Consider the following 14039-nt stretch of genomic DNA (forward strand, 5'->3'; position numbering starts at 1 on the left):
CACTCACATTAGGTAAAGATACTATTTAGGCACAACTGATATTCAGGGTCAACACGTCTTCCCTTTTTATTTGCAAAGAAGTGAAACAACCTTCTATAGTACATGGCTTACACAGTGATGCTGCAAAGTATTTTCAAAAACAAACATGTTAGCTGACCGTTTTAAAATTCAAGTTTTGTTTTTTGCCTAATAAAGCACCAGAATATCCTATATTCTCAAACAGAGCGAGATATAGCTTTTTCTCAGTTTCTTCAAATAAAATATGTAATTATATATTATCTTCTCTTTGGAGTATATCACCTACCTAGCAATAGGTACAATATTCTCTCAATGATAAAAATTAAATACACTTATGGTCAAATCTGAATAGTTTAACATAATTTAACATTATTGATGAAAGTAAATTACACTTAACAATCTTATGAAATCAATATTGGCAATTTGCCACAAATGTTTAATCTTGATAGAATCACAGTTGTGAAATCCACCACACATTCCACAGTAAACTGTTCGTAATTAGACATTCAAATCATGCACGACATTCAAGACAAACCATTATTTGTTTGTTTCTTTGCTATAGATACAGAAAATGTAACAGGTACATCGATTTCTATTGGATAAATAGAAAATAGAATGAAAAAAAAAAAAAAAAACACACACAGAACAGCTATTTCTCCATCTCTAACATGCAGACTGGACACTGAGGTTCAATGTAAAGCTACCAGATGTGTCCGTGTATCTGCATAGTTAAGTTTATGTCAACAGTCCTGCTCAAAGCATTTGTTGGAGACACACATGTAGCTAAAGTGCTTGCAGCATCCTTTCATGAAGGCAATAGCAGAACTACGCAAAGATCTACAGGACACAGGCCAACATTTCACAACTCCTACTTGATATGTAATATGAGGCCTTTAGTTTAAAGTGATTAAATGGGATATACCATTTAATACCCATAGTTTGTTATACTTCAGTTCAGTTAAATTTACACAGCCTATCCAATTGCATATCCTGATTTTATCAGTGGTCATCGTCCCTTTGGAATCAAACAAGGAAGACTCTGCAGAATCCTCCATTTAGTCTAGTCACTGTCCAATTACAGTAATAACAAGGAAGACCCTGCAGAATCCTCCATTTAGTCTAGGCACTGTCCAATTACAGTAATAACAAGGAAGACCCTGCAGAATCCTCCATTTAGTCTAGTCACTGTCCAATTACAGTAATAACAAGGAAGACTCTGCAGAATCCTCCATTTAGTCTAGTCACTGTCCAATTACAGTAATAACAAGGAAGACCCTGCAGAATCCTCCATTTAGTCTAGTCACTGTCCAATTACAGTAATAACAAGGAAGACCCTGCCGAATCCTCCATTTAGTCTAGGCACTGTCCAATTACAGTAATAACAAGGAAGACCCTGCAGAATCCTCCATTTAGTCTAGTCACTGTCCAATTACAGTAATAACAAGGAAGACTCTGCAGAATCCTCCATTTAGTCTAGTCACTGTCCAATTACAGTAATAACAAGGAAGACCCTGCAGAATCCCCCATTTAGTCTAGTCACTGTCCAATTACAGTAATAACAAGGAAGACCCTGCAGAATCCTCCATTTAGTCTAGTCACTGTCCAATTACAGTAATAACAAGGAAGACCCTGCAGAATCCTCCATTTAGTCTAGTCACTGTCCAATTACAGTAATAACAAGGAAGACTCTGCAGAATCCTCCATTTAGTCTAGTCACTGTCCAATTACAGTAATAACAAGGAAGACTCTGCAGAATCCTCCATTTAGTCTAGTCACTGTCCAATTACAGTAATAACAAGGAAGACCCTGCAGAATCCTCCATTTAGTCTAGTCACTGTCCAATTACAGTAATAACAAGGAAGACCCTGCAGAATCCTCCATTTAGTCTAGTCACTGTCCAATTACAGTAAAAATATGGAGAAAGAATGGGACACTATTGGGACACTAAATCCAAGCCAGAAACATTCAACTGCCCTCTTTCCGTGTACATAACCTTTCAAAAGCTAATTTAATAAAAAGTAATGTTGATTATGTGTTTTACAGTCCCATCAACAGACGTGTCTTCAAACCCTTATGTTTTTAATGGAACCAAATGTTATTTTTACACACCCACAAAGAATCTAAGGCTGCATTTACACAGGCAGCCCAATTCTGATATTTTTTCCACTAATTGGTCTTTTGACCAATCACATCAGCTCTGAAAAAGATCTGATGTGAAAAGATCTGATGTGATTGATCAAAAGACAAATTAGTAGAAAAAAGGATCAGAATTGGGATGCCTGTGTAAACGCAGCCTAAGTGCTGCACACAAACACACACAGTGGTTTCTTTCAGTCCCTTATTGCTATTCAACTATGGGTGCATTATGGGAAAACGCCACAGTCCACTTTCAGTATTTCTCCTTGTGGACTCCTTGTGAAGTCACAGGCTGAAGGTCAAATGACACCCTATTCCACATTGAGTGCACTACTTTGAACCCATTTGCTGAGTGCTACATTGTGTAGTGCACTCTACAGGGAAAAGGGTGTCTTGAGATTTGCCCCCCAGTCTCAGCCACAGGCCCCCAGCTCTTTTGTAAACTGTTAGTTTAGTCCAATCTCAACTACATGTCATGGATAAACCCAGCGCAGTATTAACATGCTGCCCTCTATAGCACTGTGCACCTACACACACATGTTAGATGGGCTTGTAGAGCAGAGATGTGACGTACTTCTTCTTATACCTGTGAGTCGCACTGAGCACCATCACTCCATCCTGAGGGAGAGGACAGATAGAGAGTGTGATTGTGTGAGACAGAAAAGACAGACGAGAGAGAGAGAGAGAGACAGAAAAGACAGATGGGAGAGAGAGAGAGAGAGAGAGACAGACACTAATGCTATGTTATGCTATGTTATGCTATGGATGAGACTATTACTCAATCCATAAGTATTGCAGTAAGAAGTGGGATAGAGGATGCTGCTGCCCTCCTACAGTACCTTTATTGAGAGCGCATACAGATGGTTGAGCATCACATGGTTGGGTTCAGGCAGCAAGGCTGGGTCGCACTGTAGGAGAGGAAGAGAGAGAGAAGACGAATTAGTAATCGAGATGGTTCCAAATTGGAATTTACAATGCAGAGATGGGAGAGCGAAAGAGAATGAGAAAGGGAGAGAGGGACAGAGAGAAGATCAGATAAGATGAGGGAGAGAGAAAGAGGAGAGAGGGAGACAGAGAAGTATAATATTAAGAAATGCTACGGAAGGAAAGTAGTATAAACCTACCAAAAAACAATTAGGCAACAACACATTCTATCCCATTTAGACAACTTCCTGGACAAAACTTTCCACTATAATAGTGAAGGTGTAAACTTTGCAGTAGAAAACCTAAACAGTATATTTGACCTCTCAGCTTCCCTATCAAATCTAAAAAATGTAAAACAGAAAACCGAAGAAAATGAACAACAATGACAAATGGTTTGATGAAGAATGCAAAAACCTAAGAAAGAAATTGAGAAACCTAGTCAACCAAAAACATAGAGACCCAGAAAACCTGAGCACACGCCTTTACTATGATGAATCACTAAAACAATACAGAAATACACTACGGAAAAAGAAAGAACAGCAGGTCAGAAATCAGCTCAATGTAATTGAAGAATCCATAGACTCTTTCCACTTCTGGGAAAATTGGAAAACACTAAACAAACAACAACACGAAGAGTCATCTATCCAAAACGGAGATGTCTGGGAAAACCACTTCTCCAATCGTTTTGGCTCTTTAACAAAGAACAAACAACAACACGAAGAGTTATCTATCCAAAACGGAGATGTCTGGGAAAACCACTTCTCCAATCGTTTTGGCTCTTTAACAAAGAACAAACAACAAAAACATAGTATACATGATGAAATACAAATCTTAGAATCAACTATTAAAGACTACCAGAACCCACTGGATTCTCTCATTTCATTGAATGAACTACAGGACAAAATACTAAACCCTCCAACCCAAAAAGGCCTGTGATGTTGATGGTATCCTAAATTAAATGATAAAATATACAGACCACAAATTCCAAATGGCTTAAACTGTTTAACATCATCCTTGGCTCTGGCATCTTCCCCAATATTTGAAACCAACGACTGATCACCCCAATCCACAAAAGTGGAGACTCATTTGACCCCAATAACTACAGTGGGATATGTGTCAACAGAAACCTTGGGGAAATCCTCTGCATTATCATTAACATCAGACGTGTACATTTCCTCAGTGAAAACAATTTAACTGAGCAAATGTAAAATTGGCTTTTTACCAAATTACCGTGAGACAGACCTCGTATTCACCCTGCACACCCTAACTGACAAACAAACAAAACAAAGGCAAAGTCTTCTCATGCTTTGTTGATTTCAAAAAAAATTTTAGACTCATTTTGGCATGAGGGTCTGCTATACAAATTGATGGAAAATGGTGTTGGGGGAAAAACATAACACATTATAAAATCCATGTACACAAACAACAAGTGTGCGGTTAAAATTGGCAAAAAACACATTTCTTTCCACTGCCACACCCTGATCTCTTTCACCTGTCCTCATTATTGTCTCCACCCCCTCCAGGTGTCGCTTGTTTTCCCCAGTGTATTTATCCCTGTGTTACCTGTCTCTCTGTACCAGTGTATTTATCCCTGTGTTTCCTGTCTCTCTGTACCAGTGTATTTATCCCTGTGTTTCCTGTCTCTCTGTACCAGTGTATTTATCCCTGTGTTTCCTGTCTCTCTGTACCAGTGTATTTATCCCTGTGTTTCCTGTCTCTCTGTACCAGTGTATTTATCCCTGTGTTTCCTGTCTCTCTGTACCAGTGTATTTATCCCTGTGTTTCCTGTCTCTCTGTACCAGTGTATTTATCCCTGTGTTTCCTGTCTCTCTGTACCAGCGTATTTATCCTTGTGTTTCCTGTCTCTCTGTACCAGTGTAGTTATCCCTGTGTTACCGGTCTCTCTGTACCAGTGTATTTATTCCTGTGTTTCCTGTCTCTCTGTGCCAGTTCGTCTTGTACGTTCAAGCCTACCAGCGTTTTTCCCATTTTCCTGCTTTGCCTTTTCTCCTTTTTCTAGTCCTCCCGGTTTTGACCCTTGCCTATTCTGGACTCTGTACCCGCCTACCTGACCATTCTGCCTGCCCTGACCTCGAGTCTGCCTGCCACTCTGTACCTCCTGGACTCTGATCTGGTTAAGACCTTTTTGCCTGTCCATGACCATTCTCTTGCCTACCCCTTTGGATTTATTAAACATCTTAAACTCCAACCATCTGCCTCCTGTGTCTGCATATGGGTCTCACCTAGTGTCATGATACACAGGGCCATGGGGTGAGACAAGGATGCAGCTTAAGCCCCACCCTCTTCAACATATATATAAACGAATTGGCGCGGGCACTAGAAAAGTCTGCAGCACCTGGTCTCACCCTACTAGAATCTGAAGTCAAATGTCTACTGTTTGCTGATGATCTGGTGCTTCTGTCCACAACCAAGGAGGGCCTACAGCAGCACCTAGATCTTCGGCACTATCAGACCTGGGCCCTGAGTAAATCTCAGTAAGACAAAAATAATGGTGTTCCAAAAAAGGTTCAGTTGCCAGGACCACAACTACAAATTCATCATTGCCCTAGAGCACACAAAAAAACTATTCATACAGTGGGGCAAAAAAGTATTTAGTCAGCCACCAATTGTGCAAGTTCTCCCACTTAAAAATATGAGAGAGGCCTGGAATTTTCATCAGAGGTACACTTCAACTATGACAGACAAAATGAGAAAAAAATATCCAGAAAATCATATTGTAGGATTTTTAATGAATTTATTTGCAAATTATGGTGGAAAATATGTATTTGGTCACCTTCAAACAAGCAAGATTTCTGGCTCTCACAGACCTGTAACGTCTTCTTTAAGAGGCTCCTCTGTCCTCCACTCGTTACCTGTATTAATGGCACCTGTTTGAACTTGTTATCAGTATAAAAGACACCTGTCCACAACCTCAAACAGTCACACTCCAAACTCCACTATGGCCAAGACCAAAGAGCTGTCAAAGGACACCAGAAACAAAATTGTAGACCTGCACCAGACTGGGAAGACTGAATCTGCAATAGGTAAGCAGCTTGGTTTGAAGAAAACAACTGTGGGAGCAATTATTAGGAAATGGAAGACATACAAGACCACTGATAATCTCCCTCGATCTGGGGCTCCACGCAAGATCTCACACCGTGGGGTCAAAATCATCACAAGAACAGTGAGCAAAAATCCCAGAACCACACGGGGGGACCTAGTGAATGACCTGCAGAGAGCTGGGACCAAAGTAACAAAGCCTACCATCAGTAACACACTACGCCGCCAGGGACTCAAATCCTGCAGTGCCAGACGTGTCCCCCTGCTTAAGCCAGTACATGTCCAGGCCCGTCTGAAGTTTGCTAGAGAGTATTTGGATGATCCAGAAGAAGATTGTGAGAATGTCATATGGTCAGATGAAACCAAAATATAACTTTTTGTCTGTCATAGTTGAAGTGTACCTATGATGAACATTACAGGCCTCTCTCATCTTTTTAAGTGGGAGAACTTGCACAATTGGTGGCTGACTAAATACTTTTTTGCCCCACTGTACCTCGGCCTACACATCAGCGCCACAGGTAACTTTCACAAAAATTTGAGATACCAATTAGGATCTGGCTAAAAATGCTTGAATCAGTTATAGAACCCATATGGTTGAGAGGTCTGGGGTTTGCTCACCAACCAAGAATTCACAAAATGGGACAAACATTTATCAAAAATATTCTTTGTGTACAACGTAAAACACCAAATAATGCATGCAGAGCAGAATTAGGTCGATACCCGCTAATTATAAAATTCCAGTAAAGAGACGTTAAATTCTACAACCTTCTAAAAGGAATCGATTCCAAAACCTTCAATAACAAAGCCATCACCTACAGAGAGATGAACCTGGAGAAGAGTCCCCTAAGCAAGCTGGTCCTGTTGAGAAAGGCCGCCATAGGCAGACCTGGCTCTCAAGAGAATACAGGCTATGTGCACACTGCCCACAAAATGAGGTGGAAACTGAGCTGCACTTCCTAACCTCCTGCCAAATGTATGACCATATTAAACAAACCCAATTTTGATAAACTCTCATATCTACTGGGTGAAATACCAGTGTGCCATCACAGCAGCAAAATGTGTAACATGTTGCCACAAGAAAAGGGCAACCTGTGAAGAACAAACACACTGTAAATACAACCCATATTTATTTTGATCTATTTTCCCTTTTGTACTTTAACTATTTGCACATAATATAAGATTTGAAATGTATTTATTCTTTTGGAACTTTTGTGATTGTAATGTTTACTGTTAATTTGTATTGTTTATTTCACTTTTGTTTATTATCACTTGCTTTGGCAATGTTAACATGTTTCCCATGCCAATAAAGGCCTTAAAGTGAAATTGAATGAGAGAGAGAGAGAGAGAGAGGGAGAGAGGGAGAGAGAGAGAGAGAGAGAAAAGAACAGAGTCCCCTCATCTAGCTGGTCCTGGGGCTGAGTTCTACTAACACGCTGAATCCTCAGAACCAGAAAATCCAATGAATCGGAATAAACCAAATTACAACACTGTCAAAACAAAACTACATTACTTATTGACAGTGGCATAAAATACTTAAGTAAAAATACTTTAAACAAGAGAGCATCCCTGATCATCCCTACTGCCTCTGATCTGGCAGACTCTATAAACATATGTGTTTCGTTTGTATATGAGTGTTTGAGTTTGCCCCTGGCTATCCGTAAATTTGAAAAAAATCAAGATTGTGCTGTCTGGTTTGTTTAATATAAGGAATGCAAAATGATTTATACTTTTACTTTTGATACTTAAGTATATTTTAGCAATTATATTTACTTTTGATACTTAAGTATATTTAAAACCAAATACTTTTAGACTTTTACTCAGGTAGTATTTTACTGGGTGACTTGAGTAATTTTCTATTAAGGTATATTTACTTTTACTCAAGTATGAAAATTGGGTACTTTTTCCATCACTGCTTATTGGGGAGCACAATCGACAGTACACTGTGGCAAACTATTTGACCTTGGTTACTGATCAAAACTTTAGAAAACCCTTGAGAAAGTACAGGCTCAGTGAGCACCGCCTTGTCATTGAGAAGGATAGACACAGGAAAACCTGGCTCCCTATAGGGGAATGGCTGTGCAACCACTGCACCACAGCAGAACCCGAGACAGAACTGCATTTCCTGACAAAATTTTAAAAATATAAAACAATTAGACAGCGTGATTTCCCCAAATGTGAAACCCTTATTCAAGGTTTCAAAGACCTCTCTGATGAGAGTAGACTGCCCGTCCTGTTGGGGGAGGACGCAGAGAGCTGTGGGTTGGCAGCACACTACATTGCTGCCAGACAGAAGATGAGGGACAGTGTCTGACAGACCTACTAACATGCACATGTCCTCTATGCCATTGTTATTGTTCAATGTATGGTTATTTTGACCCTTGATTATTCTTGTTACTGTTGTCCTGTTGACAATATTGATTATTATTATTTTAATTACGTTAATATTGTAAATCTCCAAAGTAAGCTTTGGCATTATGCACATTGTTACATCATGCCAATAAAGCAAATGTAATTGAATAATTGAGAGACAGAGAGAGAGAGAGAGAGAGAGAGAGAGAGAGAGAGAGAGACAGAAGGAAACTCACAGAGATGTTAGTGTCCTTGTTGAGGATGACCTGGAGGAGGTGTGGGGGGAGGATGGGCGGGGCTTTGGAGCGTTCCTCAGGCCTGAACATGTACTGCTCCTGTCCATAGGGACCTGGAGGGGAGCTGGACAGGTCTAAGGACACACAATGACACACACAGCATGTCATTCATCACTGATCTGAAAAGGCTTGAATGGTGATAGGATGGAAAACCTGCCTTCTCTTACCCAATCATGTACAGATCAGTGATTACCATGAGGAAGGAAACTTGGCCCAAACTTGCATGACCTTAATTAAGTCGGCACCTCTTGGTCAGTACAAGGCTATGCTTAAGGGACAACACGGGATGAAAACCCTGCCTTCACTAATCCAATCATAAATAGATAAGGCTATACAAGCTTAATGTAAAGGACAACAGAGGCTTAGAGGCTCTACTGACCTGAGGTGTCGGTAGACTCCAGAGAGTCCACCTGCAGAGCATCAAACACCTCAAAGTCCGACTGCTTCACCTCAATCAGGTTGTTGATGGTGCCCAACTGGCTGGTCACCACAGGCTGCGGGAGGGAGTGTTATAGCAGGGTGAATAACAAATAAACCGTGTGGATGGATCACCAAAACAAGTGAGTGTTATAGCAGGGTGAATAACAAATAATAACAAATAAACTGTGTGGATGGATCACCAAAACAAGGGAGTGTTATAGCAGGGTTAATAACAAATAAACCGTGTGGATGGATCACCAAAACAAGTGAGTGTTATAGCAGGGTTAATAACAAATAAACCGTGTGGATGGATCACCAAAACAAGGGAGTGTTATAGCAGGGTTAATAACAAATAAACCGTGTGGATGGATCACCAAAACAAGGGAGTGTTATAGCAGGGTTAATAACAAATAAACCGTGTGGATGGATCACCAAAACAAGGGAGTGTTATAGCAGGGTTAATAACAAATAAACTGTGTGGATGGATCACCAAAACAAGGGAGTGTTATAGCAGGGTTAATAACAAATAAACCGTGTGGATGGATCACCAAAACAAGGAGTGTTATAGCAGGGTTAATAACAAATAAACCGTGTGGATGGATCACCAAAACAAGGGAGTGTTATAGCAGGGTTAATAACAAATAAACCGTGTGGATGGATCACCAAAACAAGGGAGTGTTATAGCAGGGTTAATAACAAATAAACCGTGTGGATGGATCACCAAAACAAGGGAGTGTTATAGCAGGGTTAATAACAAATAAACCGTGTGGATGGATCACCAAAACACGGCTGAAAATAGCTGCACTGTTTTATTTGAAAAATATTATTAAACCTTTATATGTTCAGCTTAGGCCTAAAATAAAATAAAAATGACATCATAGATGGAAATAAGTCACTGACTTCATTGTGCTATCCCTGTCACATTTACAATGGATGTACTTGTGTGAATGTATTTTTTTTAACAGGCAAAAAAAAGTATATCAATCTAGTAGTCTAGTTTAGGCCAGAGCCATATGTAGGGTTTACCTCTGAGGGGTCATGGACCCACTGTCCGTCCACAAAGAACTTGTACTGGTGTTCTCCCTCTGGCAAGTCCAGGATCGCTACAAAGTCATTGTGGCTTGGCGAAGAAATACTGTGTTAATACACTGCTAATGCACTATTAACTGTGTCAAAGTGTTGTCACTAATAAAATAGTATAACAGCAATACAGTATGCAGGCCAGGGCCTCTCCTTTGCCCTGCCCTACCTCTTATTGAGGTGGATCTTGTTGCCCCAGTTGTTAAAGGATCCAGCGATGTAAACCTCCTTCCCTCCTCCAGCCCAGCGGATGACCGTGGGCCTGGACTGAGGCCCGGTCTTCACCAGGTCATCCAGGTCGGGCTCCTCCTTGTCCGACACCTAACGGGAGAAAAGAAACTCTGTTTAAATCAAAATGTGGAAATGACAGGGGCTCTACTCTTTTTGTGATTCCTCGCATATTATCTCCTTGCCTCCTTGGAAGAAAAGGTCCAAGGTCCCTCACATTGGACCTTCTTCTCCAGTGGGTTTTGAGGAGGAGAGAGGAATCGATAAAGATGAATTGAGAAAGAGCCAGGGTTTATCTCACTTGGCTAATATGGCTTCTACTTCTCTTCCCATCGTCATCTTCTTAATCTGCACCGGAAATGTACCCCCCCCCCCCCTGCATCTGTTGTTCATGCAACTGTTTAGTGTGATGGTCTTTACACCCCTGCCCCCAAATATCCTATGTTCCAGAGCAGAGGTACCTTGGAGGACCCCAGACCGTGTGTGTTGAAGATGTTAGGGTCATCAGTGCTGTCCACCATCTTGCTGGGCTCGTGGTCTTTGTCTCTGCTGTCAGAGCGATGGGCCTTGGCGCCATGGCGGTCTCCGGACATCCGGTCGCCTGTGTTACCCATGATCCTTTACCGAGTTTCCTGCCAGGACAAGCTGAAAGAAAACATACAGTCATCATCATCATCTTACAAACAACAAGACATAACTTGCCACCCAAACCAACCTCTGAACATTACTTGCATATTTCTGATTAGTTAGATAAGGTCAACAACAACAGGATGCTTGATGCAGAGAGACTAAGGGGGGACTGGATATATGTTTTGCCTTGTCATTTGAATAACTAGCTAATGTTAGCTAGCTAGCTTTACAGAATTTCCAGCAAATCTATGATCAATGTGTACAGTTGCTGACATTGGTAACAGAGCTGAATATTGACTGTACTTAGCTAGCTAAAGTTAGTCATGTTGAGCTAGCTATCTAAACAGCTGACTTGTTACCAGAATTGGAAGTGCTCTGCTCGGCCCACCACCAGCTGGCTAGCCCACTCCTGACAATCAACAAGTCGGGTCATGGATGTGCTGCTCCACGAGCACGAAGAAACAAACTTGAACGACCAAGCAATCTGGCAATAACTATAGTCTAGATCAGAATACAGAATTGAACAAGGCAAAGGCTACAGTTAGTTCCCTTAGCAGTTAGCTAGCATAAATCGCTCCCCCTGACCGCCGCAGGGAATATTTTTTGCTGCCTCTATACCTATCGTAGGCTATACTTAGGGTGTGATTGTGAAATGCCAACCAGTGACAATGCTAACATCGTGACATGCCATGTTGATCAATCGGTTCTGTATGGGACAGTTACTCACCAAATGACACGATTCGAAGTTTGTTTAACACTGAGTCCTCCTCTTCAACTTTGACATCAACATTCTTCTTCACAATGTTATTCCACCAACTACGGATCCCCACCAGGACAAACTATGCAGTCATTGGGAAAAATAGATAAACCTGTTTCATGAACAGAAATAGTGAAACACCTAACCCACGATCAGATAGAACTGGAATTAGCATATATCGTTAACCAGCAACACACATATACAGTGCTTTACGGCAAACCAGCCCTGTGTACTGTGTCATATTTTACCAATAGAAACGTTTAATTTTCATTTGTGTCATTAATATAAGAACATAGACTAATAGACATAACCCACAGTCAGTAAAATGGTTGTATTTCGGACTTTTTACGTTCACTACTGAGAAAACGCCAGTTACTGAGTGGATGTGCAGGAAACATGGCCATGTCGAGCGAGTCGCAGCAATTGGTCCATCTCCAGTATGATCATCCTTTGTGTGCTTCAGGAGTGTCATGAAAAATTAAAGAGACATGAAGTCATTCATTATTTCATATAACTAAATATTCCCAATTAGGAGCTTAGTATAGCGTGAGTTAATCAACAGTATTGTAATGTATTTTAGAGAATACTGTACAGTTGACCAGCAGAAGCTTAGCACTGATGGAAAACTTGTGTGGTTATATCATATAATAATAAATGCCATTTAGCAGACACTTTTATCCAAAGCAACTTACAGTCATGCCTGCATACATTTAACATATGGGTGGTCTAGGGAATCAAACCCACTACCCTGGGGTTACAAGCACCATGCTCTACCAACTGAGCCACAAAGGACCATTATTTCTTCTAACGATACCTATTTCACATACATTTGAGGTTTCATACCACCAGACACAGAAAATCACAAGGCTGACAAAAAATCAGTCCACAAAAACAACAATCAAAGCTTACTAACCAACAGTCCAGTCAGAGCCTTGCTGATATTGTGAATGCCTGACTTTTTACTCTTGGACTATTTGCTCTTTATAACATCATCTGCTGACACATCAGCTTTGAACTCACTGCTTGATCATGGCGCTCCCTGACGCTGGAGACCCTCTCCTTCCGGCCTGTGGCTTCCTCATCATCACTGGTGTCAGGGACTCCATCTGTAGCTCCCCTGGAGCTATGGGAACGACTGGGGTCATCCCTGGCCTGCTTCTTGGGGAGTGGGAATAGGACTGAGGTGCAGAGGAAATGCAAGACAAGGCATTGGGTTACAATTCCAGTTATAAGTTAGAACTTTATTTAGATTATTTTATCAAAGTTGTGTTTTGGGTTGATGTTATACAGAAGTTGGATTAGCCTAACACAGTATATTAGCTGAGAAGCATACATTTAATAAAACAACATGCACAAGGCATTGCTAAATGTGTTAAGAAACCCTAGATGGAATCATCGGCATGTGAAAGACAGTCATTAATACCTTCTTCTCTGACTTCTCTGTGATCCTCTTCTTAACCTTCGGGAACTCTTGATTATCAGCAGTTATGTACTTATAAAAATAAAAATGTAGTTAGAGAAAGCTTATCAAGTGTAGGGATTCCTGGAAAAGAATGTGTTTAATACATTCCCTCTTCCAGAATCATCTAAATGAATGCAGACCTAAATTGATCTCATTAGCTATACATTCCATCCTTTTGTAAAAATGTACAGTTCCTTTTTTTCCTTGTAAGATTTTTTGCATATTGAAAGCCAAAGGTCTTACACTTTTCTGAACTTTGATCTAACAGCTTGGTTGATAGACATCTTGTCATCCTCAAGAACCTTTTCAATTATTTAACCCTCCTGCTGTGTTCTGGTCGAATTGGACCGATTTACAAGTTTTCTCTATGAAAAATGTAGTTAATTTAATCTGATTGTCATAAGGTTCCATGACCTTGTCCACACAGGTCATCTGAACACACAAAATACATTTTGATGATTTCCATGACATTTTGGGTGTTTTATTTCACTTTTGTACACCTGTGGTGTTCTTGGTCAAAAATGACCGGTCATTAGAAATGAATCGGTGAGACTACAATTAGTGTATAAAATTGAGGTCAAGCACATGCCCATTCATCAGATAGACACACTCCCTCTCCCAGACCCCCACATGCATGTGTGTTTGAGCACACACACACATACCTCACTCCCCTTCTTGG

The 14039-nt window shown here is 40.6% G+C and overlaps 1 protein-coding gene across 2 annotated transcripts; it reads right to left on the reverse strand.

Moving 5' to 3' along the window:
- Positions 1–36: 36 nt before the first annotated feature.
- Positions 37–12222, reverse strand: LOC115120136 (5'-AMP-activated protein kinase subunit beta-2-like). 2 transcript variants are annotated; one of them, XM_029649023.2, is made up of 8 exons: positions 11869–12222; positions 10973–11156; positions 10453–10604; positions 10230–10323; positions 9163–9277; positions 8724–8857; positions 2994–3062; positions 37–2772 (listed from the first exon to the last, which is right to left on the reverse strand). In XM_029649023.2, exons 2-8 carry the CDS (start codon positions 11123–11125, stop codon positions 2695–2697), a joined length of 795 nt encoding a protein of 264 aa, XP_029504883.1. In that variant the 5' UTR covers positions 11126–11156; positions 11869–12222; the 3' UTR covers positions 37–2694. The 2 variants fall into 2 exon arrangements, with proteins under 2 accessions (XP_029504883.1, XP_029504884.1); XM_029649024.2 differs by lacking the exon at positions 11869–12222 and adding an exon at positions 11501–11837.
- Between the last annotated feature and the right edge of the window lie 1817 nt (positions 12223–14039).

Source organism: Oncorhynchus nerka, linkage group LG9b (genome assembly GCF_034236695.1).
Source record: "Oncorhynchus nerka isolate Pitt River linkage group LG9b, Oner_Uvic_2.0, whole genome shotgun sequence".
In the NCBI taxonomy this organism is placed as follows: Eukaryota; Metazoa; Chordata; class Actinopteri; order Salmoniformes; family Salmonidae; genus Oncorhynchus; species Oncorhynchus nerka.

Coding starts and splice junctions, on each gene's coding strand:
- LOC115120136 (XM_029649023.2), bottom strand. CDS start 11,125: ATGGGTAACACAGGCGACCGGATGTCCGGAGACCGCCATGGCGCCAAG. Junction 10,605..10,972: donor ACGGTCTGGGGTCCTCCAAG/GTACCTCTGCTC, acceptor TTCTCCCGTTAG/GTGTCGGACAAGGAGGAGCC. Junction 10,324..10,452: donor AAGATCCACCTCAATAAGAG/GTAGGGCAGGGC, acceptor TTCTTCGCCAAG/CCACAATGACTTTGTAGCGA.